Source organism: Aspergillus oryzae, chromosome 4, assembly GCF_000184455.2.
Source record: "Aspergillus oryzae RIB40 DNA, chromosome 4".
Lineage (NCBI taxonomy): Eukaryota > Fungi > Ascomycota > Eurotiomycetes > Eurotiales > Aspergillaceae > Aspergillus > Aspergillus oryzae.
In genome coordinates, this window is record NC_036438.1 from 4,282,747 (window position 1) to 4,310,435 (window position 27,689).

Consider the following 27,689-nt stretch of genomic DNA (forward strand, 5'->3'; position numbering starts at 1 on the left):
AGGAAGAGCCAGCGTTGTCACACAGTAAGGATGACCGGAATGACATCGAGTCGCACAAAACCGGTGTACAACCCGACTGACCGGTTAGAGTGCTGCAACTCCACCTCGTAGGATATGCTCGGATATCACTTCGCGTATTGTCGTAACAGCGTGTATCGAATGCTCTCATAGGAAAGAGATATGATGAAAACGAAAAGAAAGAAGAAATACAGCGCCCATTAGAACAAGAACAGAACTCCCACAAAATCGACCATTGTAAAACACCGATCAAGTATGCGTCATAATGAACATGCATGGTAAGGCCCGGATAGTAAACCGCAAATAGAACTCAAAAAGTTAGTGTAACAGAATCAACTCAACTGAATGCTAGACGATCACATGAGATTTTGTCTAAGCGGCACGAAGCCACCAGCTCCCCAATCAAGACAACTTCGTCTTACTGCACTGAAACGGAGACGAGGGAAATGAAGTAAGCGAACAAGGCCACGTAACCTTATACAAGGTTGTGAAACCTCAAGAGCAGGTAGATACAAAAGGAAGCAGAAGGATAATGGACCACTCAGACCGGTTGATTTAATCCGTTCTCATGGCCGAATTTTCAGCGCGCTCCTTCAGTCGCATAGCTTGCGCTTCGAGAGATCGAGCCATGAGCTTCGTGACTGGCCGATAGTTAGTTTTGTCTGAATTATGCGAGTCATATGGCATGAAATTGAACTCACCTGGCCAGACAGCAGCCCTGTCCAAAAGGCTTGCCGTGGCAATCAGAATCTTGCAACCATATCCCCCTTCCACAACGCTAGGCAGCCGTTGTAAGACGCTCAGGGTAGATACAGTCGCACTGGTTTGTACCTCCGCTTGCATCTTGGTTTCAACACTGGCGAGTATCTCCTTGATCTTCTCCAGGAGCTTACAATCCTCCTCCTCTAGCAACATGACCCTCGAAGCTTGGACCAGGTCAACTTCGTCCCGCCCTAGCAGCCCCAAGTAGGGGCCCACCCGCTCCTGCACAGTTGTAATCCACTCGGCAAGGACTTGCGCGCAGTCAAAAGTACACATTGCGCATTGAATGGGCAAGTCTCGGCATGTAAATTCCGCGAAAGTATTCCCGAGCCGGTCTGACATAGAGATTGAGTCTGCTGCATAGAAAGCTGCTTTCCGTAAATGCCTCTCGCGCTTTGACTGGCCCGGACGGTGTACGCCCATCAGGGTCTGCATCGGATGCTCTTGCGTAGGAGTTTTGGATATGGCAAGGTCAGCTACCCCAAGGTCTGCCACTGAATCACGACGGTTGTCCATGTGAAAGACGCTTTCCGTGATCGACGGATCCAACACATCCGGAGGAATCTCTTCCACGTGATTGACGATGTCAGTCCCTCGCGCGAGCTCGTCCGACATGGCATTCCAATCACGTTGCCAGAAGGCTTCTTTGCAGCGACCTAGATTAACAAACAGTCGAACGTAAGCCAGGTCTAGCAATGGTATACTATCTGCCGAAAGAGGACCTGCCCCAAATGGATTCGGCCGCTCCAAACTGTGGACAGGGTTGCTCGCCCAAGCAGCCTGCCACGCCCGTAAAGCTGGCTCAATGTGTGCTTGCATGGCATCGGTTTCCCGGGCGGTCCACTGTCGGCCCATGTGTCGCTGACGAGTCTCCCAAATGTAGTTATGGAGAGCGTAGATCAGCACGAGGCAGCCAAACGTGCTGGGCTTTAGATCGTTGTTTGAAGAATCTTCCGATGTAGTATTGTTGCTGGTTGGTGTCTGCGATTGACTTTGCTCCCGTTGGCTGGCGGTCAAAAGCGTCGTCAGAGCCGAAGGAAAGGACAGGCCCTTTTGGGATGCAAGGGGCCCGCCCTTCTTTCTCCACGCTTGAGGCGACTCTGCTGCCCAGAGATCCTCCTCGCATGGAAGGTCCAGGCGAATTTCAGAATTGGTCAACGCAGGAGCATGGTTGTAAGCGGACACAAGGAAGCAGGAGAGAGTGAAGATGGCATAAAGAGTACGCTTCCGTTCCTCGACTATTTTCCAATCCAACCAATCCTTTCGCTCCCTCGGTGGGCCCATGGAGGAGGCCCAGGTCTCAGGATCTGGACTGGCGTCTTGAGAACTATCTCTACTACCAAGCCCGGCTTTGAGATAATCCTGAGGCAGATCTCTCGCATCTAGATGATGCGTCAACTCTGCGGCTCGAGCAAGGCTGACTAAGGCTGCACAGTGCGTACTCGCGATGTCAGCGGAGGTCTTGTCGCCGCAGGTATGGCCGTAAATGACGTTCAAAAGCATCGCCTGCACCAACCAGAGTGGAGTGTTGTGGACCGAGTTGTCGCGGGCAGAATTGGCCCGGCTAAAAGCGGCGGACATGTCTGCTTTCCGACGTTCTTCTAGGTAAAGCTGGATCATCTTTTTAGCGGCTTCGAAGAGGTCTTTGGAGGCCGCGGTGTCGTATTCGTAGAGCGCACCGATGGCTGCCATGGAGAGGATCAAACAGCCACCACCGCCGGCAACACCAGTCGAACTTAGATTGAGATGGCCGCTGGGGGTTCGTAGATTATTCGTGTACTCGGGGGCTTGGAAATCGAGGGTCGGGATATGGAGAAAGGGCATGTGCGGGTGGAAATAGGTGATGTAAGCTGAGATATAACGCTGCATATCGGAAGTGCTGGGCAGCGGGCTGGAACTGTTGAAGCTGGAAGAGCGCAAAAAGAGGTCACGGCAGTGAAGCATGCCGCTAGCTGGCTGAGAATATTTGCGGTGGTTGAAACCGGTGGGTTGGGCCATGCTGGCTAGTAAAGCCTGTCGGGTGGAGTCTGTAAAGGTATCGGTTGAACTTGAGGAATGGTGAGTTCGTAGGGCACTATTCGCGAAAGGTAGGTTGAAAGGATTAGGAGAGTCTCCGTTGGTTGCCATAGAGGATGATAACATACTCTGCGAATGTCCCCCTACCATGGGCTGGCCCACCGAGGTCATGGAGGGAGGGGTGGCATAGCTTTCAGCAAACGGGTTTTGCGCCATCAGAGACTTGGGTGAAACAGTTTCCGGGGGAATTCCTAGATCATTAAAAGTGGGAGATGTGTAGTCAATGAATTGGTTGGACGGCGGTCCAGTGTGGGGTGGAAACGGGTTGTGCCAGCTCGCTGATGACACGGAGTAGCGGTGCCCTCCGTCCATCATGGCTTCACTGATGCCACTCTGGCTGCCAGTGCTCATCGCCGAGGGCGATGATTCGTCAATTACCGACTCGTTACCTTTCCCCATCTGCATGGATGGATCGAATCCGTTCATCCAATCAAAGCTGAAGTCATCCTCCATCATAGGATCTGTGGGCGGCATCTGATGGGCACCCTGGGTGTATGGTGAGGAAGGCGAATCGTTTCCGTACCCTTGGGGCGAACCGCCAAAGTGTAATTGGGCGGGGTTGATGGTACTGTGACCCATGAACATATCTCCCAGGCTGACATCGAAGCTACCATATACCGGGGCCGTACGCAACCCACCGGAAAGATCCATCGGTAGTCCATGGGTTTCCAACTTCGTCAGACCATTCACCGGGGGATGGGCGGAGCTGAACCCGCGATAATCCAGATTGGACCCCACCGGTGCTGAGCCTAGACTCGGATGGTAGGCATGGCCGTGGGTGGGTGCCGCTGGCGAGGGGTGGGTGGCATTGGGCAGTCCCAGAGAAGCGCCATCAATATGGCTAATGGTATTGGCTCTGGGGCGCATGTTGCTGGACGCATTGACGATGGAGTTCTTGCGCACCCTGTTCGTCCCCGTCCCCGCGGCTCCCGTGCTTTCTCTCCGGGCATTTCTGGGTCGCGACGACGGGGTGGTGGTCATATGTAGCTTTTGCTGGTGTCTCAGGAGCAGATCACGACGAGCAAAGCAGCGCGAACAGTCCGGGCACTCAAAGGGCTTCTCTTTAGTATGCGAGCGCTCATGTCGTTTCAGATGTTCCAGCCGGGCAAATGAACGACCGCACGTTGTACAGACATGAGGTCGAGGCTTATCGGTCTTGGGTGGCGGGATGTTGTTCTGCGGCGTCGTGGTCTGGCCGTTTGTTTCGGCCTTCTTTGTGTTTTCCTTGGTCGACGGCGCTGACGATGCCTGGTCAGGAACCGGAACAGATGTTTTCCATCACCACGTAAACAAGCACTCACCAGACATATCTCCGGGAACCTCACTAATACTCGCTAGATCTTCGGTTCTGGGGCTAGTGGCCGGGTCTTGACCCACCATTGTATCTAATAACATCCTTTTACTTTCTCTGTCAAAATCGCTCGTGCAGACACCGGCTTTAGCAGGTGGCGTTATCTGCAGTGTGAGCGAAGTTGAAAACGAGGGGAGTGTAGAAGGACGTCACTAGGGGTAATCGGCGAAATCCTCTTGGTAGGTAGGGGCCTGATAAGGTCACTGCTAACACACTCTGTCCTGGGACATTGACTGCTCTCTGCTTTTTGATCAGGTCAGTCACGTAGTTGGTAAGAGTGACTACTGCAAAGAATGATCAATTATGGGGAGGGGTTGTCAGTGATAAAAATGATTCCTCCAGTAGAGGCGATGGGGTTATAAAGGGACTGGAGAATTATGGGGAAAACCAACCAGCGCAACAAGTTGAACGGTGGAATCAAGCTTGTGAATCGATCAAGTGAGACCAGTGGTTGGAATGAAAAGCGCGACAAATTCAAGCGAATTGCCCAGTCAGGGAGAGTCGACGAGGCGGAATGTCAGAACCCACGAGGTTAAGTGGGCTGTGGCGAAGTGGTTCCTGGGGAACTCGAGCGAGGTGTAATCAGTAGGGGTTAAGGTTTGGAGGCAATCCAAAAAAGAACCACGGATGCAAAACTCACAGAAATGGGCGAGAGGAAAATGACACGAAATGACTTCATTCACAATCAGTTGTTCCAGACCGTAATATGGCGTTTGGCGTATACCAAATGGAGCAACAGGAGTGACTGGTCCGACGTTGATGCGGCGTCTCGTACAGTACAAATCGATCGGATGCGGACGCCGGAGATAGCCGAATTGATAGGGGACTTCGACTGTGAATCAATTGCTCATAAGCCAGCGAAAGCGTGTGGGGAAGAGAAGCGTTGGCGAGAAGAAGAGGAAGGGGGAATGAAGGAGAAGAGAGGACAGGGTAGTGGGATGGTAGGGGTGGGGGGAAGGGAAGTGGTTGCAGAAGGACAGTCCAAAGGAAGAAAGATGAATGGAGAAGTTGAATAAGATGGTGCCAGGAGGAAGAGCGAGAGAAGATGTAGTAGTAGTAGTAGTCGTGGTAGTAGTAATCGTCGTGAATCCGTGTACTTACCTACTAATTCGAGCTTAGTGGTTCAAGACTAGTCGCAATGGTCTCTGCGCTCTGAGTGGACTGAAAGGAAAAGCAGTGGGAATGGTCGCACGAGGCAGGTAATAAATGGAAAATGGGGATAATCCCTCGTCAGCAGTTGCTCCAGAACTTTTTGGTTAATATGCAGACGATGATTGCTTGGAAGTTGACAGATGCTCGTAACTCTGCCACAAACTAGCCGCTGAACTAACTCCTTACCCCAGCGACTGTCGCGGGATAAACCACGAAAGACCAGGCGCCCTGAGAAGGATTAGTCAGGGCTCTCCCCCAATCATCTTGTTGCTAGTGGGGCCACCGGCATTAGTGCACCGTCCGTTGCAGGGGAGCATGGGCCATGACAGGGCCAGAGCCAAGCGGCCTGCTCCACGCCCCCGGTCACGGGGGTGTGGATGTGGTTGTTTGTTAAGTTCAATTGTCGTACTGTATCGTCATTCTCGGCCCCCCGGGTATTATCTGTCATTTATTTTTATTTTTTTTTTTAATAAAATAAAGTCAAAATTACTATTTTCTTTTTTAATTATAGACCTTGAATGTCTTATTTCCCCTACTTTTGTGAATATCTTAAACAAAATTTAAAATATCGAACAGTTAAACAAAGAAGTAGAAAAAAGCCAAGATCACAGAATTACAATTAGAACCAATGTGGAAGAATTCCAGGTAGAACATTGTCTCGACCTAGGTACCACTCAGCAAGGTATTGACCGGTGTTAGAAAAGGTAACGTGCTCATACGACTCACAGACAATGCCCACGCATTCCATCGGTACAGCCCACGGACATCGGTACAGCCCACGGACATCGGTGCTATGACACGCTAGGAAAGTCCTTCTCGGATCTAAAAGTAGCTCCTACGTAGGCCATCTGGATTGGTACTAGGCTCCAGCACATTATTGTCGAGATATTTACGTTTCTGGTGATAGGGCGCAAACAGGAGCATGAATTATGTATGCACGAGGAGGCCATGTACTGTGCCTGGATGACTCCTTCGTATTCACCCTTAATTAGTCCGACCGCCTTTCGCCGTTCTTTCCTAAAATGACTGTATTATGGGAGCACCTAAGTAATCCATGCCGATGACCGCTCGCCTGGTTTGGTTGGCATGATGTTCCGGTCGAGCATCATTTCCCTGCTTAGGTCTCTCTTCTTTGACGATATCCATTCGGCTCCCAGAATAATTAAGGTCATAGGCACCGTAAACCTCCCTAATTACACCGGTAATACATCGAAGAAAACAAGGAAGCGACCTGACTATACTAAGTAATCCGATATGTCCGACTAACTAAAAATAATTGAATATGCACCCAGTAGGGAGCTGAGAGACAAGAGATAAGAAAAGCTGAAACATTCCACTCTGGAACGTTCAATTTCGCGATAGTCATAGCTTGGGGGGGGGGGGGGGGGGGGGGGGGGGACTATCAGTATCTCGGAACGAGATGGAGCACAGGGCCTGTATATCAGTGGGGACCTGCGGCAGTGACCAACCGACGGAGCTGCTGCCTATTGCCTCAATGTTGATCGTCCTTTTTAGGGTCTCGTCAACGATCGTGTCCGAGTCGTGGAATTAATTGTAATACATATCGAAAGTCAAATCAATCAAAAAGGTAGTACCCTTTGTCGACTACTACATGTCACCGTGATGATACTCCAGGTGATGGAAGGGTGATGTACAATCGGAATTGCTACATTCTCAGTACCACAAGAGAGATCCATGGTACGTACCATCACTAATCGCAGCTACTTAGTTATCTCAGGATAATGTGATCCTGATAAGACGATAAGAAAACAGAAAGAAAGGAAAAGAGGAAAGGCCAGTCAGGTGACAGGCGCTACTGCCCATTCGGGCCAAGTCGAACTTAAGCGTCGGCAATTCCTCCAGTCCAGGGGTGACGCTTCCCGGTGAGTGTTGGAGGAATGGACTTGTGGTTGAAAAGAGGTATCACAAAGGATCCAATGATGTCATTCTACAGCTGACTCAGCGGGCGGGTATGGTAAGACGATGGTATTATTAAATACAGGTATTAATGTCTCGGAAGGGAACTGAGCGTGGAATCCAACCCCAGACCTCGTGACAGATCGGCAGACAATTGTGGCTTCCAGAAATCAACACTTAATTTGTTGAGAGGCAAAACGGATAAAAAGAATATAAAAAAAGAAAAAAGAAAATTATAAAAAAAAAAAGAAGAAAAGGAAAGAGATATTCCAGAAGAAGGAAATTTGAAGAAGGATCTAATTAAGTCAACCATTGTTCGACGGTTAACCCGGGATCCAGGGCCATGGCTACCGATGGGGTGGCGGTTGGCGCCGCATCAATTTGCCCCCTAAACAGTCAAAAGCCGCACAAAGACCACTATCATCCTTTAATATTACGATCTGACTGGCTATGGATGGACTAAGACGACCACGGCTACGAATAAGAGCCGAACAAAGAAGGGAAAAACCCCAAGGCCACGCCGTCTTCCGAGGCCACAAACAGCAGCTCTGCGCCATTTTGTGGGGGTAAGCAAATGAGAAGCTGCACCCTTCGTCGAGTGTGGGGGATTTCCCCATCTCATCGTTCAGCCCTCTGTGCCAATCGCAACCCCCCGATCCGTTGCAACCGGTGGATAACTTAATAAGAAGTCATCCACTTTTTCTGAATGTCTTGGTTATTGTGTCTCTGTCGGTCTCCGAGTGCTCCGAATCAGGGTCTTCTCTCATTAGACCGCGCTCGTTTGCCCTATTCGAAATTGTTTCTCTCAATTGACCCGGATCCGCTCCGGGCACTATGAGAGATGAGTTGGAGACCGGATCTTCATTCAGTGGAGATTTGAACGAAATTGTGGGTTTCTTCCTGTCAAAGATGCCTCCGGCCAGTTCTCTGGTATTGAAGACTTGGCGCAACCACGGACGAAAAAGGTCGGAACCAGCAAATGGTTACACTAGTACTCCATACTCCAGACATCCAGCCACGTCTCATTGGATATACGACCCGGTGATGGCGCGGATCGTCCTTGGACTTCCCCAACCATGCGTCCCCTGAGCACGGGAGCCAGTTCCCTAGGGAACGCTCGAATTTCTAGAAATTAGGACCTAGCCACCGAGCCATCCAGAGTGGTCCGTGACGCTCCCATGTTGCATTGGCGCAATTTGACTTTCGCCTGTCTCCTGACGGTCTACCCTTGTTCACCTTCCTACTCCAGGGCTACATTTTGTTTTTAAACTTTCGGACTGGGTCTGGGAGAACGTGGTGAGGACTCCGTATGGGGATCTATATGGGTCCAATACGACGGACAAAGGAGACAATAACCTGGTGGCCACCCTCCATGAAAAGAATTCAATGGGAATTCCATTGAACGGCCGAAAATGCCGCCGGTCAGGTCCCGGACTAGCTTTCTGTTCTTGTAGCATGACGAAGGGTGTTATTTTTATCCGCTTTATTGGACGAGCTCTTTAGCTCTTCCGATTAAGCAACGAAGGTGTAGGAGCGTCGAAAGTTACTCGATAACTACAGAAAACTAACAAGCTACCGTGTCCATAGAATACGACCTTATAACATCCACAGGCAACTCTAGCCACCGTGCAGATGTATGTTCCATCCAGAGAGTTTCTCTTCCCCGACTAACCTTTTAGTGGGCAGCCATCGGAGAACTGGGGGCAAAATACCCGAAATAGGTGAATAATGCACGAGGTTGCGATGCCTAAGGTTAGCCGCCGCGCGGTCCAGGCGACCAGTCGCATTGGCCCGCCTGATTGGCTGCTGCCCCACGCCATGACGTTCAGGTTCGGCCTGAATTGCGAGGGGTGGCATCCGGGAGGTGCCTGAACTACTTTGAGCATAAAATTACTATATCGGATATCTCCATGAGTATCAGTGTGCTCTCACGGATGCTATCGCCTGTTACCACGTTGAACTTGTGTCTATATGGATAGTATAATCACGCATGATTCAACCCAATACGGCGCCGAACAAATCCGGGGAAGTTACTTCTCATCGCACGGCCCTCGAACGTTGACACCTCAGGCCTGGTGTGAGGCCGAGCGCTACTCCATTGAGTTTAGCCACGGACGGGTCAGGTGGTTCCTTATGCAGTAGTGCATCTTTCGCAGAAGAACAACTGGCGGGAAATGATGATTCTCATGGTTAATGGTATCGGTGACCATTATTAATATCGCATGGACCTGATATATCAGCTTACCTGCTTTATAGAGCCCCTATCTATGCGCAACGTACGACATTAACGAGGGGTGTTATGACAACTTTTCATTTTGTCTCTTTTAGCTACCTTCACCGCGCTAATCTATATATTCAGGAGCACTACCGTACCACCATGCTCACTATAATTAGTTTGGTCTGTCGTCCAGCCGAAACCTACATTGCTGATCGTCTGCCGGCGCCTACTAGACGCTACTTCGTAGTGTCTCATTGGAGAATCTACGTCGCATGGGTTTAGGCGGTTGGGCAGTCTTTAACGCCACTGTAGTATTTATATTAAGGAAGTAAAACCAATTAACGAAAAAATACAAAGCGAAAAAAATTACAAAAAGGGGTTTCAAACGAGACGTGGTATCTATACTCAGATGATCCATGAGACAGACAATCCTCTACGGAGTGGTCGATCATCTGCGTCAACACTGCGCCGACAAGTCACTAAGCCCTGATGCCAGACGGTTATACCCGTAAATCCAGAGATCTGAACTGCAGAACCGCCACAGACGAGACATGCGTGGCTCTGTAAGGAGTGGCATGCATCGATGATACAATTGCATTGTCGATCCGTTGAAGCCGGGTGGATCAATGAGAGGTAACATCGAGAAAAATCTCCGAAGAGCGTGCGTTGAGCTCAAGCGTTTCTGGCCAGTAGGTGGTCTGAGCTGGCCGGATCTGCACTATGCCATCACCGGATGCGCGTCCATACATTCGATATCTTTACAGCAGACCTGCAGAGATTCGGCTGAAGAGGTGTTCTAAGGTAGGTACTATGGCGCAGGTTCTATGCTGAGTGAATCTGTGGAGCTGCATTTGCCTGCTTGCAGGTCGTGTTCAGCATAGATGATCCACGGTTGACGGGTATCAGGGTGGACAGATCTTCATGGCTGGAAGCTCTCCATGACCGTTTGAGCTCAACGGGCAGCACTGACCATGTGCTATCTGATACGGATTAAATCCCCTAACATGTAGCACGCCATATTTGGCACCGGGTTTGTCATTGGACTTGTCAGCAATTATCCTGGTTAATTTAGTGCTTGGAGTAGGTACCCACTGTCTGCGCTAAGAGGACCTGCCACCAGTTAAATATTCGTGTCGTTTCAGACAGGATTTTGGGAAAGTAGTCTCTGGTATACTGCACTTGGTCCCAAATTCCCCTCCTTACACACAAAGATATAGCCATCTGAGGTCTTCTATCTGAGATTTAAGTTCCGTCAAAGAGTCCCGTCATTTTCGCAACGAGAAATACCTCAAGAAAGCTGGACCACGACAGCTCACCACCAGAAGATAGCCTTAGCGGCCGCAGCTCAGTGGAGCCCCCAGCCTCTTAGCGCCCAGTCACTACTGCATGATTGGTAACAGTTAACCCTGTTACCCTGGCTGCAGTCATCACAATTCCCTGTCCTTTACTCCTAAGTATTGTAACTAAGAACGGATGGTTACCATACCGCCATCCACTTTCAACCGTTCCTGGTGCTGCCGCACCTACAGATATCTAATCACATTTAGCGGCTGGTCCTACGCACACCATTCCACAGAGTCTACGAATGAACAAGCCCACTGATGTGAAGTTGTGGAGTTAATCTGCGGCTGAGCCTTGTTGATCCCGTCCGTCCGCTAAAAACGAAGCAAGTCGTCTCTTCGTCTTCTCTTCTGAGCCTAGTTTCTGGTGAATTAATAATGCAGTGCAGAAAGACATCGATTATGGGGAAGCTTCAGCCGAGATTATTTTCCAAGAATATTTCTTTTTTAAAATATACATATACATTGAATTCACTACCCGCTAACCAAACAGTAAAAGTAAATAATCCAAAACCTTGGACAAGAAGAGGTCCCTGCAGCCACCGACCACATCCCACCCACGATTGGATAATGCCACCTGCATCTTCCCTGGTCGAGTTAACAAGAGACAAACAGCCCAGGAGGCCTGCCACAACGCAGCTAATGCACCCACCCATGCAGTCATACATACCATGCACATACATACATGTATGTATGTACTTAAGTACATTTCCCAAAAAAGTAAACAAGATAAAAAAAAAAAAAAAAAAAGAAAGGACAACCTGTAATACTGATACCTATAGCCGGACTGCCGGAGTAAACCCGATATCACCCCAAGCTGGAGATATGTACCCTTAACTCCAGCTGTCCTAGACCCCGCCATACTCTTCGCTTGTAAGCAATCGATATTAATTTACGGCAGGGCTGTGCGCGGATGTATCCGTATTGGATAATGGCGCATGTAGGTAAGACTTGATGGTTTGCAGACTCAGGCTAACTGCGTGGGATGTCGCGCGTACTTCGCCCGGTGTGATGTGCTCCGTCTTCTCTAATGTAATGTGTACTCCGTACAGTGCCTTGTTCTACCGGTACATGTGGTCCTTGCGCTATTTAATTGTGGCTTTTCGTTGAACACTACTGGGCAGCTTGCTTTGGGCGATGTAATTGTATTCAGAGTCGCTGGTGTTCTATGTAGTTGGGTTTCTGGAGCTTTGACGTAGACGGACATCGCACGGGTGCTTGTGGTGAGTTGTGATTGATTGCTTATTTGTGTCCCTGCGATGCTTCTACGTTGGTCTGGAGTTGAATGCTTGGTTTTGATCCTGATTCTGATTTGGACTCTGTGCAATGATGTATTCGGTCTACATATGTCATCGTGCTGCTTGCACTTTGTAAATGGACTGGTTGCATTAAATATATTGTGTCGATGTTTAGGGTACCAATGACCCAGTGACTCGCGACAACCATTTGTTCTGTATATATGTAGTTAACATCAACATATATTTAAATAGACAGAAGGGTAATTTGAAGTAGTCTTCTACCCTTCAACCAAATTCTAAACCAGAAAAAACGCTGAACTCACTCATACAACACCAACTCACCCAGCGAACTCACACCCCCCACAAGAAGTCCAAAGCTCATCTCCAACATCACCCATAAGATAACCAACTACAAACACAACCTAGAAACGACATAAAAAGAACACCCAACAAATTGCCTTCACCACACCAAACCCAAACCCCCAAGCCGGACCCCCCACCCCAAACAGGCATCTCATTCCCTCCCCAGACGCCTTTAAAACAACCTGCATCAACGGCCGTCCAGCTCACCACCCGACCAGTTCCCATCCCAACCATCTAATCTAGCCCCTCCCCGATAAGAACCAAGATTAAAGACAAACACGACCACATCCCAAAGTACATACATCCAAATGCCCAACTCCTGCTCAGCGAGCATACACGAGAAAAGAAATCAAGTCATTTGATTATCACCATGCAGCCACAGTCCGGGTATCACCTCTAGCGGGCTGTATTCAAATCCCCTATCTCATGGTTTCCGGGTGGTCGTCTGATTAGTATGGTGTATACTAGGGCAGTCGATATTGAAATTCTCGAGTGAGGTGAGATACCTTATGCAGGAGGGAGATTTGGGTCTCGTGGTTTTGGGCGATGCATGGCTGGGCGTAAATTGGGTTGTGGCTTGCTGGGGGGTGTTTGTTGGTGGTGGGTTTACGGGGGTCTGGTTTGGGGGTTTGGTGGTATTCTTTTTACTTTGCTGTTGAGGGGGGTTTGTATAGATAGACTTGTTATGTTTAATGAGTATGTGAGAGAATGTATTAGGTAGACTATACTATATATTAAGGTCACGACATGGAATAGAATCAAGGTAGATGACTCCCTCCATCTACAATAAATACCTTCCTGCATGAAATCCACCAGCAGAACTCATCCCAGCCCTGTGTTCAAATCCAAACAATACAAGGACACTACTCTAAAGACTATAAAGCAAAGTCCCATACCCCAACTGATCAAACCCACCACTGGTACTCCCATAATAACCACCACCACCCTCAGCACCCTCGCCCTTCTCAACCACCATATCCCGATACTGCTTCGTCCAAGTCGCATTCAGCTTCTTGAGTACTCCATAGTGATTATAAAGCAGCTCCCAGATAGGACGCACATCGCCACGAGAATTCTCACTGATGACTGTCTGCGTCACGTCGCTATTCTGGTACGTCGTATAGGGAACATCTTTGCCGAGGTTATACTTGGCTGCGTATTCAGCTCTGTAGACGTTAGTAGCAAGTCCATGTCCATACCATCATCTTCAACTCCGTCTCCAAACCCAAGAACCAAAAAACAAAGAAAAGAAGAAAAAGGAGAACAAGAAGGGAACGAAAAAACCTACCCCGCCAAAATGCGATTATCACCATAAGCAAACAAATCCTCCCCCTGATTAAACGCCGCCTGAGCAATAGCGCCCAAGAGTCCGAAATCCAGCATAGCATGACCCTGATCCCTCCCGGCCTCTTGCCCCTGACCCAAAACCTGACCGTCAACATCATACAACTTCCAAACCATCTTCTCAATAGCACCATTACCAGTCCCATTCTTGAAATAATCCACCGCCTCCTGAAACATCGTCTCGTTATCCGCGAGCACACCAATCGAGAGCATAGAAGCGAGGTTACACAGATCCCAATTAGCCCAATAATGATCAATCTTGGCATCATTATGCCGGACAAAGAAATCATGATTCATGGGATAGAACACAGAGACCATCATATCCTTAAAGGCAGCAAACTTGCTCTCCTCCCAGCCATCGTAATCACGCATGATCTCAGCCGCATTGGCGAACTCATACCCGTAGATGCCCGAGGCGAGGAACTTGTCCGAGTTCCCCGAGATGCTCTTTAGGGTTGTGGCCCAGGCGTCGAGGACGGAGACGGCTGCGTCGGCGTAGGTTTTGTCGTCGGTGACTTTCCATTCGATGGCTAGGGCGTAGGCGGCTGCGATGTCTTTGTACAGGTTTGGGTAGTTCTCGGCGTGCGTGCCGTCTTTGCCCCGGTAGATGGTTTCTTGGGGGCGGGGCGTGTAGCTGGGGTTTGCGAAGGAGCTGTTGGTTAGTTTGTACCAGCCTGTTAGCTGGGGTTCGGTGTTGGAGTGGACTTTGGTTTTTATGCGTTCGAAGTCGGTGTTTGTGTGGAGGAGACCTGGGTGGGTGAAGGCTTGGATGAGGGTTGCTAGGGACGCGATTGTCCCTGCTGCAAGGGTTGAGGGACGCATTTTGGTGGTGATTGTATATATGCGTCTGGTGACAACGAGGTTGAATTGACAAAGAGATTTTCCAATGAAAGACAGAACAAGCAGCACAGCCGGTCCCTGTTATACACTATATACAAAAGTGTTCAACGGAGCCAGTCCGGAAGATCAACCGGTGCGCATGCGCGTCTCTGTTCGAACGTGTACATTAGCAGGGAACAATATCCCTGTCCTGGAGGAATGGCCGGACATCCTCCTGAAGAAGATCATCAGCATATATGGAAGAAACTCAAGAGTTATTGTACGATTGAGGAACTGGTTGACGTACGCGATGAGATCTAATGCGGGAAATTTCCTGATTAAGGAACGAAAGTATGTCTATCATGACCGAATCGGGAAACGTTAGGGTTGAGGGCCGTTTCAACTAAAACATCCACCCCACTTAGGAAGGGAAAGAGATTGATAAACTAACATCAGGAACCAGGGGAACCTTCGTACTCAACGTACTCACTGCGAGAGTATCCACCGTTTAAGGGGTTCTGCACCGTTGGGAGGGCGCGTTGTAGCGGGGCTACGTACCGAAACCCGAGGGGTCTCTGATATAAATTAATTTATGTTGATTTGCTGGCTCCCGACTCGCGTTCATTCCCCATCCCGCGCGGTAATTGTTTGACCATGGCTTTATGAGTAGTTCGGGAGTTTTGCCGTTATGAGTTCAAACGGCTTAGGAAAATATTACTCAATGTATATTTTTATTTCTGATTTCATTGGCATATAACCTCATGTTGTGTAGTAATAGCTGTTAAGATATAAACATCGTACGCTACTGTAAACCTGTCACCGTTCAACGTGCTGATCACTTACTAAGTTCTGCTGATGTTGAGTTATAACTGTCGGTCTTTGCGGTGATTATTCCGTAGCCGTTTGGGAGTAGTACTCAGTATCTTAAGAGGGATTGATATGGCTATGGTAGGTGTCTAGCTACCTTTACGGGCTGAGGCATTTAGGATACAATTTATAGTCAGAGAGTGGTTCTTTGGTACAATGATCTGCATATGTATCCTTGTTTGCTCGATAGTAAAGGAGCTAAGATGGCAAGACAGGAAGAGCGTCCTTGTTTAGTGCTACTTCTATGTCTAGATACCAATAACAGTATGTCTGACCATGTCAGGCTACGCTAAAAACTACGGAGCTCGACTAAAGTATTTCTGAGAGGCCAAAAGCGCTTTGAAGGGTTTCGTGAGATAGTCAAGCAGGGTGATCATAACTTGAAGTTATCAGATAAGAAGGTCAAACAACATAGACCACACAATAAAAGGCATGCAGATTTCATAACAACGTGTATCTGAATATCGAATCAGATCATACATCAAAACTATACAAAAACATACAACAGGAGGGATTCGCTGGTGGTCACCCACCCAACTACTAACCTCCCGGCGTGTGGCTTGAGTACGGCTGAGCGGACGGGAAGCCCTATTTTCCACACCCTGTGGTCGTATGTGCTGGATTTATACTAAAGATGATAAATAATCTAAGATATTTGTGTCTGTTGGGGACGTTCAGGATTTGCAGCATGAAATCTCTCTGTCGTCTTTGGAGGCGATGATTTTAGGAAGATGAACTTCGCAATAAACCGCTATCAGCCACGTAAAGAGGCATTTCTGGAGTTCTTCCTAGCCTTGATTGAACTATCGTCATCATGTAAGAAGAACCACTACATTTAGGGGGAGTATAGTAAATAAAATATGTCACGTTGACCCAGAACTAGACACGAACTCAATGTCTACAACCCCAATTTCGCATTCGAAACATAATAGGAACCCCCAGCACATCGATACCCCTGAGCTTGCTTGATCCACCGGAACCCCATGCAGCAAACTCCCATCGTTCTCAGTTTCTTCTGGGCCTCCTGTTCCTTGCATCGTTGCTTCTCCGCCTCTTCTCGGAGCTTCCGGAGCCGTTCCAGTTCTGCCTCCTTGGCCCTTGTTTCAATCTCTCGTTGGAGTCGCTCTTTTTCATGTTGTTTTTTCTTCTCGCTATCATCACAATTCTCAGTTTGATCATATACCATAGTAGTCTTTTCCTTCCTGATATCCTCAACAGCTTTTCGTGCTGCCCTCTCCTGATTCAAGAGCTGCTTGTACTGCTTTCCCTGCTCCGCTACAGCAAGTGTATCACGTTGAAGCCTCATCGTCTTGAATTCCATTATGCCTGTTTTGCACGTTGTGTTCAATGGCGAATGACGGAGGGTTAACTGATTGATTATCGAAGGCGAAGCCCGGCTGGGAGGTAACAGACGGTTCAAATCTCGCGCGAGCGCTCTGGCGAATGCTGTGTTCAGCCTGCGTGCGATCTAGCTCTGCAAGGAACATGTCTTCGGAGATGACCAATTTTCTACTTCTAACCCCTTGTACTGCTTTACGAAAAATTGACTCAGCTAATGTCTGAACATCACATGCATTAACTCGGCCTAAGGTTTGTGTCAAGGTAAGGAACCGATTGTGCATATCCTGGTAAAGATAACTGCTAGGGAAGTCTATTACTCTCGAGTCACGAGGAACGGATTTGGATATTCTGTCCCTTAACTAACTGAATGGTAGTCAAATGCAGGTCATCCGAACTTAGTTCATTGCAGATGAGGTAGATTGCATGGTGATGGTTATAAATTCAATCCATGTTTGCTGCTATTACCTGAGCATCTTTGCCAGCTCCTGCGCAGATTGACACGCATATGAAATGTTTTTTCCCTCTATTTTACCCCTCGGTTTTAGTTTATTTTCTTATTTCCCAAATTATTTAGATATTGGTAGTTATCTCACCATCTGCCTAATGAAGCTATTGGATTATCGATGTATATTTCTATGACATCCACCGTATGTTTGAATGTATGTCCTTCTACTTTGTATATACATCGTACCGTATGTCATTTCCATTCCACGCCCAAAGTGTAAGGACATTTAAAGCTACGAATAATCCTCGCAAACAATTTCCTGTCGTCTATGCAGCGTCAATGCGATTGGACTAATTTGGATAAAAAGTGGATCAAAGAAGGAAGCGGTCTACCAGTAAGCCCTAAGCGGGTATTACTATCGGGAGGGCGGTCAGCAACAACACGGCAAAATAACGATGAAGATATCCCGAACCACGCATAAAATTTTCACGAAAGTCCCACATCAAATCCACTATTTATCCACTCCAAAGCCACCAAATAACCCAAAAAAATTCAAAAAATAAAGTAGCATGTGCTGGTTTCGATCCAGCGACTTTCGGGTTATGAGCCCGACATTCTTCCCCTGAATTAACATGCTTTGATTGATGAAGGTTGATGCTCTTAATGCCAATATAAGTCAGAAAAAAGTCCTGGAAGTCAGTAGGGTAGAAGCCCTAGACTTGCTTTCCGAGGATGGGAATGGTGAGTGTTTATGCGTTGAAAAGAGAGGGTTCTCGGCACAGGTGATCGATTTGTGGCCAGCGGAGACTCGTGGAAGAAGGGTCTTTGCAATGGAGGTCGGACTTAGAGTATGATCCTGTTGCATAACGCATAGGTTGAGAAGATCGTAGCGCTACATATATATATCTACATAGGGAGTGTCTCTTGCGTGCTGTGAATGTATGTATTACTCTCACGATGACGCCAGCTTTGACAACAGCCTATGAATGGCTACATTTGCTACACTATATTGCGAGATACGCCTGCCGAGTAACTCATGGACATATAAACACAGAAATTCAAGTATGAAGCTGCAATTGGGATGAAGACTAGACCTGTCTACACGGAGACATGCCCCTTTATCTGGTCTCTGGCATTGGCCTCAAGGGTAACCGATGCGTCAGTGATCTGGCTACAGCTTGCTGGCTAAAATGCTAGGTAGTACCTGTCATGATTCCTCTTCACTAGTTCTCAATTAGCATACGACATCGTGGAAACATTCACGAGATAGAACTCGGACGGTCTTTCGGACACGTTCCCTTTTTTCTTAACCTTTTAGTGCGGGCTGTGAAACTAAGTCTGCAGCTGATGGTAGCGACAAACTCCCTCCAAAAGTACTATGGCCGCCCTATTGCCCTGGCTGTTCTCTGGCTGCGAAGATGCTCCGCCAAGGCCTGGCTATTATCGACCATGACTAAAGATTTTTTGGCTATATACCGCCTCGCCTGGCGAGTATTCTTCCGCCATACCGGAGAAGACCTTGAACCGGGCCACGAGTCAGCCACTGGCCAGACATGTACCGCCGAAAACAGCGTGCCCGGGAATGTACTCGGTTCGGATTCCCGGGGAGGGACGGATGATTCCAGTCTGTCTGTACAATTCAACTTCCCAGGTCTGATTTATCCTGTGGGATTGATGCCTAGCCCGGATGAGGAGGACGTGTGGGGAATGCCATTCTTGCAGGAATGGGAGATCAGCACTACAGAGGTGGACCCTAATGGGTTGAGGACGGGAAACTAAAATCATTTGCATTTTTCTTTCTAGCTAGTCTGCCCCTTGATGAAGGTATTATGCATGGATGTATATAAATATAACGCGGATCCATGGTCATTGACCCAGTTACTTTGAGCTGAATCTATAGTTTAATAATCAAATATTCCTATGGACAATATGTCAGAAGAAACAGCCGCTACCAGCCTAGTCTCGGTGCTGTGGATCTCCCTAATCATATCGCTTCACCGAATACATTGTCCAGAGTCCAAAAATGGTGCGAATTCGCATGATATCTGAATTAGCAATACAACCGGTCTCCTGCAGGTCTCTTCTACTGGAATAAGTTTCATGCATGTTTCCGAGACAGACCCTGTCTTGCTGTCCGGTCCACGTGTTGCCTCTCCTCGCAACCACATTATCCAGATCTACAGTGTTAGAGAACCGGGGATTTCGTTCGGATACCTCGAAACGTGGACCTTGATTGCGGGGGTGAATTGATGTATAGAAGGGATAGATTGAACTGGATGGTTTGGTGGGACATAAAAAGAACGATGCTTTTGTCTCTACTCGAGCTTCCATTGCATCGCTCATTCTCTTCAACACTATAATACTTTCTCATTTTCCTTGCATACCCACCATGGCTAAGGTCGTATTAATCAGTGGCATCAATGGAATCACAGGGTCAGCCATTTTAGACCACCTCGTCAAATACACCACGCAGGAGGAATGGAGACGTATAATTATCACGTCGCACTTCCCCCTGACCCTAGTCATGCAGGATCCGCGCGTTGATTTCCTCGCATTAGACTTTCCAAGCCGGTGGACATGCTAGCCCAGGACATGAGCCGATTGTGCACGGAAGTAACCCACGCACACTTCTCCTCCTACGTGCACAAGGACAGCTTCGTAGAGCTGAACGTAGCCAACAGATTACTGTCTAAGAATTTCCTCGACGCGCTGCTACTGGTAGTCAGGAACTGCCTCCAGAATTGCACGTTACAGATGGGAGGTAAATACTATAACGTGCACCTACAGCCAGTTCCCACGCCGGCGCGCGAAGACCAACTGAGGCTGGTGACATACGACGAGAACATCTACTAACACTAGGAGGACTTCCTGAGGGAGAGGCAGCGCGGGACGACGTGGTCGAGGAACCTCATTCGACCGGAGGCAATCATCGGGTATGCTGTTAAACCCAATGGGATGAACGAGGCCCTCACGTTGGCCTTGCATTTTCTGGTGTGCAAGAAGTTGGGTGTGGAGGCCGGCATGCCCACGAACTGAAGTTATTGGAATAGTGTGAATGCAAAGGAACATACGACTAGCCTATATGTGTCTTGTTCGCTAGTACAACGTGAAATGGTCTTGTCAACATTAGGGCGCGGCAAGAGCCAAGAAATTGAATCGACACTATAAAAGGCCTGCTAAATGACTCAAAGCACACTGCTAATCAAGGACAAGAGTTCGTATTCATGCAACCTCGTATTCGACTACAACAAGGAGGCTCACTCCACTGGCTTAGCCTGATACCTACTATATAATATCAGAACAACCCGGTCGCAACCAAAGCCTGGCCTACCGATAACATCTATATACTTTATTCCACGATCTACACACCCAAAGCGAACCAAGAAACACCACATCGGCCAAGTAAAACCCTACTTAAAACGACTCAAATACCCTTCACAAATTACAAAGCAAAATGACAACCGAAACAATCCAAATCCGCCGCATGACACGCCCCGACATCCCCTACATGGCCCACCTAGCCTCAACAACCTACTTCAACTCCCCCCTCAGCCAATTTCTCTCTCCATACAGGCATGCCTACCCAGAAGACTTCACCCGACGCTTCGTCCAGATGATCCGTGCACGCTACTTCAATCCCAGATGCATCGGCTTCGTGGCCGTCTCCGTCTCCAACCCCGATATACCAGTGGCATATGCACAGTTCATCCGACTAGGAAACGACAAAGCTGCACGGGACCTAATCGCAGCACAGACCTCCATCTGGAATACGCTACGACGGTGGTTCGTCACAGTCCAGACGTGGATTGAGAATCTACTATGGCCAGATCGGTCGGGGGATGCTGATGCGGTGCGGAGGTTTGAGAAGTCTGCGGAGGTGGATGGTTTGCGGTTCTGGGATTCGGAGGAGATGAAGAGGTTATATGGGGAGAGGTGGCATGCGCAGAGTGTGGTTGTTTCTGGGGATTGGAGGCGTATGGGTATTGGGAGGCGGTTGATGGGGGAGGTTTTGCGGCGGGCGCAGGAGGATGGAGTCTTTGTTGGATTGGAAGCGAGTGAGGATGGGGAGAAGCTTTATCGGAGTTTGGGGTTTGAGTTGAGAGGAAGGTTTTCGTTGCTTTTGGATGGTCAGGATGGGGGTGGGATTATGATGTGGAGGCCTAAGGGGGGTTTATGATGCTGATATCTGGTACTTGGTTGTATACAGAAGTTCTATGGTGTTTTGTAGATTCAGTGTGACTGGTAGAGTGTAAATTCAGTGCAGACGTTGAGATATGGAATACACAAAACAGGATGACGGTGATCACCACATCTTCTCCCACATCCTTCTGGCCCAGTGCATCTGTGCCAGCTCGGCCTTTCGTCGCTCCTCGAATCTACCGTCCTCCCAGATCCGACATTCGACGTCGATCTCGGCTTTCCCACTATAAATATCTGCTGTCGCAGGATCTACAAACTCAGTCTTATGATACAACTTCCAGAACAAGAACATGACCACGAAGAAAGCAAGACCAAAGTATGAGGTGATGAATCCCTGTACGCTGAACGGCGAGAACACGCTGAATCCATTGAACAGCGTGATCAAACTACCGATCGTCACGGCTCCGATAGCAAAGTACGGTTGGAATGGAGCGACCCAGGGCAGCGCCGTCTTTCGGTCGACTCCTTGGGCTTTAAGAGCGCGGTACCATCCAAGGAAGATGCAGGCCATGCTGGTGTAGGTGATGATCAAGGCACATGTGGTCAGATCAATGAACCAGTAGAGAACTGTGACGGCAGAAGTGTCCGCGACGAGGAAGGAGATGCAGGAAAGAAGCGAGACGGTGATGACACAGTAGATGGGAACGCCGGCCGAATTGCATTTAAGGAGGAATTTCGGGGCCTGTCCGTCCCTCGCGAGCGAATATAGGGTTCGACTGGAACTGTACACATAGGCGTTGCCGCATGACCACCCCGAGAAAAGAATCAATACGTTGATCAAATCTGGGAGCCCGTGGATGTCCAAGTTCTGGATTCCGATGACCCAGGGAGACGCATTCGCTCCGGCTGCACCTGAGTCGATGGCGGACAGAAGACGAGGGTCTTGTGGCGAGCAGATGATACCCACCGCCAGGACTCCGACCACGTAGAAGCCAACAATTCGGTAAAAGGTCATTTTGACAACGCGTGGGATGGTCCACCGTGGGTTCTGGATCTCTCCTGCAGCTAAGGCTGGTAGGTCTGGGCCTGCCACTGAGAATGCCGCATATACCATGACGGAAAAGAGCCCGAGGAATCTCCCTGTCGCACCGTCGGTATAGTATTCGTACATCACCCCATGAGTCCAGTTTCGGAATCCATAAACATCATGCTTTGGGTTACCGCCGACCATGGTAATGAAGGTGAGCATAACAAGACCGATCAGCAGGAGAATCTTGGTGGAGGCCATGATGAACTCGCTCTCTCCGTACCACTTGACCGCGACGATGTTGAGCAGGAAACAAACGACCAGCGCCATGGCGACCCAAGCTGTAGGGTTGACACTCGTAGTCCAGTATTGCATCACAGTGGCTACAGCGGAGTATTCCGTGCAAACAAGCATTAATCCACCATAGAAGTAAACCCATCCCCTGATGATATGTTAGTACCCAGTTAATAAAGGAACTTGACAAACATACATTGCAAATCCAAAAGCAGGATCGATATATCTAGCCGCAAGCTCAAAGATAGAACCTCTAATCGGCAAGTACGCACACATCTCCCCAACACAAAGATTGACAGGCCAGACGAACAGAAGGCCATAGAACATATAGCCCAAAAACACAGACAAAGGACCTGTATCGCGCAGGTACGATCCTATACCCACAAAAAGGCCTGTTCCGATAGAGCCACCGATCGCCATCAACTGCACTTGTCTGGAGGAGAGACCACGCTGGGTCTCTCGAGGTTGGATAATTGTTCCATTGCCCGTATCCTCTTTTGAGACCTGGTGGTCATCTATAACACTCTTCTTGTCCATGTTGCCAATGAACTCGGACTCTGGGAAGGAGGGGAAAAGGCGCGGGGGACATTCTGAGTTTAAATGTAACACGACAGATGTGAAGTAATGCTGCCGTGCGGGGATGAAGAAAAGGAGCTGATAGAGATAACGATAAGTCCTATTGATGTTAGTATGATCCTGTCTAAGTCGACTCTACCTGGCCAAGATCAAAGTTGAAACTAGTGAGTTCTAACGTGGGAATTAAGCATAACAATGATAAGAAACGTCTGTACTCAGCTTCGACAAGCGGTGCTTGTCCGAACTGGCGATGCCTGAAGAGGGAAGAGATGGCGATGCCAATGTTTTGCCAAGTGATAAGCTTATCGGAAAGGAAATTGATTACCCTTCGCACGGGTTGCTTGACCTATCATTTACTTGAGAATAATTGGGTATCAGGCCATGAGAGTTCGACCAAGATAATACACCAACGAGGGCTGGAGGGGGCACATGACCCTCCCCGCTTTGGGATAGCTTCAAGTTGACGAAGTGGAAATGCGGGGAAGTTCAGGTTAGGTTGCATTGCGTTCAGCACACGAGATCGCCGACCCTACTAGGGCTCCTTGCAGCACAAACATGTCTTTGCCTCTAGTATATAGGTCGATAATGCATGGCAGGTTTTTAGACAATGCTTTGTTGGGACAAATTGTAGCCCCATGCCGTCCTACACGGGCTTTGTTACGCCTCCATCAGTTCCTATCCACAACTCCAAGGCATACTTTGATGGGAGGAAATGAAAAGTAACATTGATGCCGCTTTACCACCAGACTGCCAATTATCATGCTGGGCAATCTCGTCACTAAGTCTATTATGCATTCCTGGCAAATGACAATCAATATGGACAACATACAACGATTCGGGATATCAATCAGACAAGAACTTATGCCCTAAACATTTTCGCCCTGACCGGTGCTCAGCCTTCCTCGTACCATGCAAAACATTATCCTAACTCCCATATCACATAGTCATTACTGGATAGTAGTGCGTCACCTTCCATCGGTCCGATAATGAACCACTGAATCGGGTGCCTCCAACTCGGTCGGTGCTACATTCCTTGGTGGCGGTGACTGCGGCATAGGCTGGAACATCGACTGGTCCCAGCCATATTGTCCTTGCCCTGACACATACGTGCGATTGGTGAGGTCCGGACTTGGTATATACGTCGCTTGGTCGCCAGGAGGTTGCGTGCTATCGAAGTCACTCTTGCGTTCCCCGTGGCTGTTAAACAGAGCCCAGCGAGCGGTCCGCTCCGTGGTCCCATCCTGCGATGTCATCCACTTCTTGTATACCTGGTTTCTTCCCATGACGAAGAAAAATGCCACCAGAAGGCCGATGAATGCGACAGCTCCAACGACTATCCCGGCGATGGCGCCGCCGCTGAGGTGGCTTCCGGACGACGATGGGGAAGGGCTGGAGGTCGCTGATGAGTTCGGACTCTCTCCTTCGGCAGGGATGTGCTCCCATGGTTCGAGCTGGTAGGGATAATTTATCGCTTTCTTGTTTTGATGCTCCCATGTCATGTTTGCGGTCTGCTTTTGTTAGGAACGAAGGGTCCGAATTGGGAACCATGATCACTGACCGGATTTATCACCCCGACCATTCCATTCTCGTTGCATGAGCCGATAGCCGTACAGTAGAAGAAGGTAGGCTAGGTGAAACCATATCAGTATGTGCAATTCAAATACATCTTAGAGGGACCGGTCTCACCTTCGTATCGTTCACAACTAACGACCATGTGGGTGGCTAGGTGATATCAGTAACAGAAGCATTTGTCATCGTCAGATTTGAACCCACCGGTCCTATCATCTGTCCATTCTCTTCGTTGAATTTCGTGAAATGGCCGGAATAGAAGACGGGACCACTCGTCTGGGCAGGCACACATGGTGCATCGTAGTCTGCTCTTACTACCGAATGGTTTCGCGGATAGAATTCGAAGACGATTACGTCGCCGACAGATGCGTTGACGCTACTGGGTACATATTGATGAGGGTCACTCCTCGGTCCAACCTGGATCGTATGTGTTGCGGCTCCTTTGGACGTCTCAGTCGCCGTAGCACTTGCCTCCGTTGTCGTTGTCTGTGCTGATACCCCTAATAATAAATAATCGATAGTTATCAACAACCATGTCATGAGATGAATGAGCGACATTTTTGACATCTGGCGATGGAACGGGGAGGACTTCATGCGCTCAAGCTGGCATAGTAGGACAATAAGGAGGAGGGAGAAAGAGCCAGCAGGGCAACGACAAGACGAAAGACTTTGAAGAGTGGGCGGCCTTACAAACGGAGGAAGCTTACTGCGAAGATGCAGGGTGGCTGCAATGCCAGCCATGACGCATAACAATCCTCCTCTATTGGTTACATTTCCCAAGAATTTGGGACAAAGGCTGAGTTGGTCCAACCATCAGAGATGGGCGAACCATAGGGAACAAAGATGACAGCAGAACTTAAACTAGAACGGGTAAATTTGCTGTTATCTCGCGCGAGGTTGTACAGCATGGATGGACATATAGTGGTGCACCCGGGAGGATCATGTTGTCTTTTCTTAGCAATCCGTGCAGTGGGTAATGCCAAACCCAACCATATGCACGAATTTCGCATAAACGGGGCGCAATCCAGGCCGAATCGATATGCGTGCAACTGTTTACACTCCCTGATTCAAGTTCCGCTGAGAGGCTTTGGTGATGATGGATATAGGGTACAAGCCCTGAGCGAAAAACATATCAAATGCCTCTCCCGATAACACTGGATTAAGCACGGAACCTGTTCTCTGAATCAGGATACTTTGTATCCACGGTTCCAACGGAAAGTTTGCCAATTTCCTTTGAGCCTCGCTGGTGCCCAGACCCACCAGCTGAACTATCGGAGGTCTTGGCCAACAACCAACAAAGAGGCGATGCAACCTGCGCCTGTCACGTTATCGTGGGATACGAGGTTTGTTGTGACTAAAGTTGCCGACTTCCATAATTAAGGGCTTTTTCTCTGGTGCCCTGTTTTCTGGTTGGGGACGAACCAATGGTATTAATACGAGAGACCAGGGGGCCTAGCCACTTGGGCTGGAGTAAGTGTTGCCCAAATCAGTTCAATCTGCTCGGACACTCCGAATACTTATTTACCTTCAGTCGTGACCCTCGCACACGTTTCGCCTGCCCTATCCCCAGATTTTGCGCTCTTCCTCTATCAATTTTCAACCTAGCATCTTCGTGGGGAATATCTCCCGAGTGATCGATCTTTCCCCAGACACTAGATGGCCCACAGTGGCATCCATAATTGATCTAATGATGCCATATGCTCTAGTGAATCTAGACCGGAGTACCATCCCCATATAGGAAATGCTTCATTTAAACATGTCCCCGCACTTCCTCATTTCCTGCTCTGGTTTACGATGTACCCTGCATGATTACATAGCTTCTCACATGCTTGAGGTCTCTCGCTCCTGGAATGCCGAGATACAAAAATTCACCCCAGAATGTAGATAAATACTAGCGATCGCTTCACCGTAATAGGGGTAGTCCACGTTCTGGAACCTGCAGCCCACCACCATGAAGCTGTACCTGCTATTCTTCTTCTTTCTCACCCTCCACGCTCTCCCAGGTCTCCCCAGGTCAACTGCGGACAAACCGCCGTTCTTCCTCCTAGCCGGCGACAGCACAACAGCAGTCCAATCGACGAACGGCGGTGGTTGGGGCAATGGATTCATCCAAACGACGCTGGCCAAGGGAGCCAAAGGTCAGAACTACGGCCACAACGGAGCGACAACCGTCAGCTTCCGCGCGGGAGGTGACTGGGACACCCTCCTCAAGAAGGTTGAGGAGGTGAAAGCCAATTATCAGCCCTACGTGACCATCCAATTCGGCAACAACGACCAGAAGCCGACTGCCAATATTACCATCGCACAGTACACGAGCAATCTGGAGACTTTCGTCGGAGATGTGCGGAATGCGGGGGGAGTCCCCGTCCTAGTGACTCCACTTTCGCGGCGCCAGTACGATAATTCTACCGGAGTGCCCACTATTATCCGGAGTCTGGAAAATGAGCGGGTCGCGACGATCAAGGCCGCAAAGAAGACGGGAGCGTCGTATATTGACCTGAATCGCGCTAGCACAGTATACCTGAACAGTATTGGGCCGGTCAGTGCGCACATGTATGATTTGAAAACGGGTGACTCGACGCATTTGAACGCGGCTGGCAGTCAGGTCTTCGGGGGAATGGTCGCCGGCTTGATCATCCAGGATTTTCCCCAATTGGGTGACGCGGGGTTTGTCCATGTGGATCCGAAGTTGCAGACGGCGCTGGACAAGGGTCAATACTATTGGCCACAATGAGCGCCATTTATGTACTCTAGGGAAGCATCAGGGGTTGTGATTTGATAGAAACTTAATTAGGGCTAGAGGTGGTGGATGTTTGTTTGCTCCGGTCTTTG

The 27,689-nt window shown here is 48.9% G+C and overlaps 6 protein-coding genes and 1 non-coding gene across 7 annotated transcripts; 2 read left to right on the forward strand and 5 right to left on the reverse strand.

Annotated features, from left to right (window-relative positions):
- Nucleotides 1–573: 573 nt before the first annotated feature.
- amdX (putative C2H2 transcription factor (AmdX)) lies at nt 574–2,907 on the reverse strand (the record flags this gene model as incomplete). Its single annotated transcript, XM_001822287.3, has 2 exons — nt 574–659; nt 720–2,907. The coding sequence occupies 2 exons, from the start codon at nt 2,905–2,907 to the stop codon at nt 574–576; spliced, it is 2,274 nt and encodes a 757-aa protein (XP_001822339.3).
- A 10,286-nt stretch (nt 2,908–13,193) lies between these two features.
- On the reverse strand, nt 13,194–14,601 carry AO090102000097 (putative GPI anchored protein; the record flags this gene model as incomplete). Its single annotated transcript, XM_023236976.1, has 3 exons — nt 13,194–13,233; nt 13,332–13,601; nt 13,724–14,601. 3 exons carry the CDS (start codon nt 14,599–14,601, stop codon nt 13,194–13,196), a joined length of 1,188 nt encoding a protein of 395 aa, XP_023091678.1.
- Nucleotides 14,602–16,363: 1,762 nt separating this feature from the next.
- On the reverse strand, nt 16,364–16,786 carry AO090102000096 (uncharacterized protein; the record flags this gene model as incomplete). The annotated part of the gene is made up of 1 exon (XM_001822285.1): nt 16,364–16,786. The coding sequence occupies one exon, from the start codon at nt 16,784–16,786 to the stop codon at nt 16,364–16,366; it is 423 nt and encodes a 140-aa protein (XP_001822337.1).
- Nucleotides 16,787–17,816: 1,030 nt separating this feature from the next.
- AO090102t00002 lies at nt 17,817–17,888 on the reverse strand. The gene has a single exon. It is a non-coding gene; the product is annotated as a tRNA-Met (tRNA).
- Nucleotides 17,889–20,705: 2,817 nt separating this feature from the next.
- On the forward strand, nt 20,706–21,428 carry AO090102000095 (GNAT family N-acetyltransferase; the record flags this gene model as incomplete). Its single annotated transcript, XM_001822284.3, has 1 exon — nt 20,706–21,428. One exon carries the CDS (start codon nt 20,706–20,708, stop codon nt 21,426–21,428), a length of 723 nt encoding a protein of 240 aa, XP_001822336.1.
- A 126-nt stretch (nt 21,429–21,554) lies between these two features.
- On the reverse strand, nt 21,555–23,249 carry AO090102000094 (putative proline permease; the record flags this gene model as incomplete). Its single annotated transcript, XM_001822283.1, has 2 exons — nt 21,555–22,860; nt 22,909–23,249. 2 exons carry the CDS (start codon nt 23,247–23,249, stop codon nt 21,555–21,557), a joined length of 1,647 nt encoding a protein of 548 aa, XP_001822335.1.
- A 3,559-nt stretch (nt 23,250–26,808) lies between these two features.
- AO090102000092 (rhamnogalacturonan acetylesterase) lies at nt 26,809–27,591 on the forward strand (the record flags this gene model as incomplete). Its single annotated transcript, XM_001822282.3, has 1 exon — nt 26,809–27,591. One exon carries the CDS (start codon nt 26,809–26,811, stop codon nt 27,589–27,591), a length of 783 nt encoding a protein of 260 aa, XP_001822334.1.
- Between the last annotated feature and the right edge of the window lie 98 nt (nt 27,592–27,689).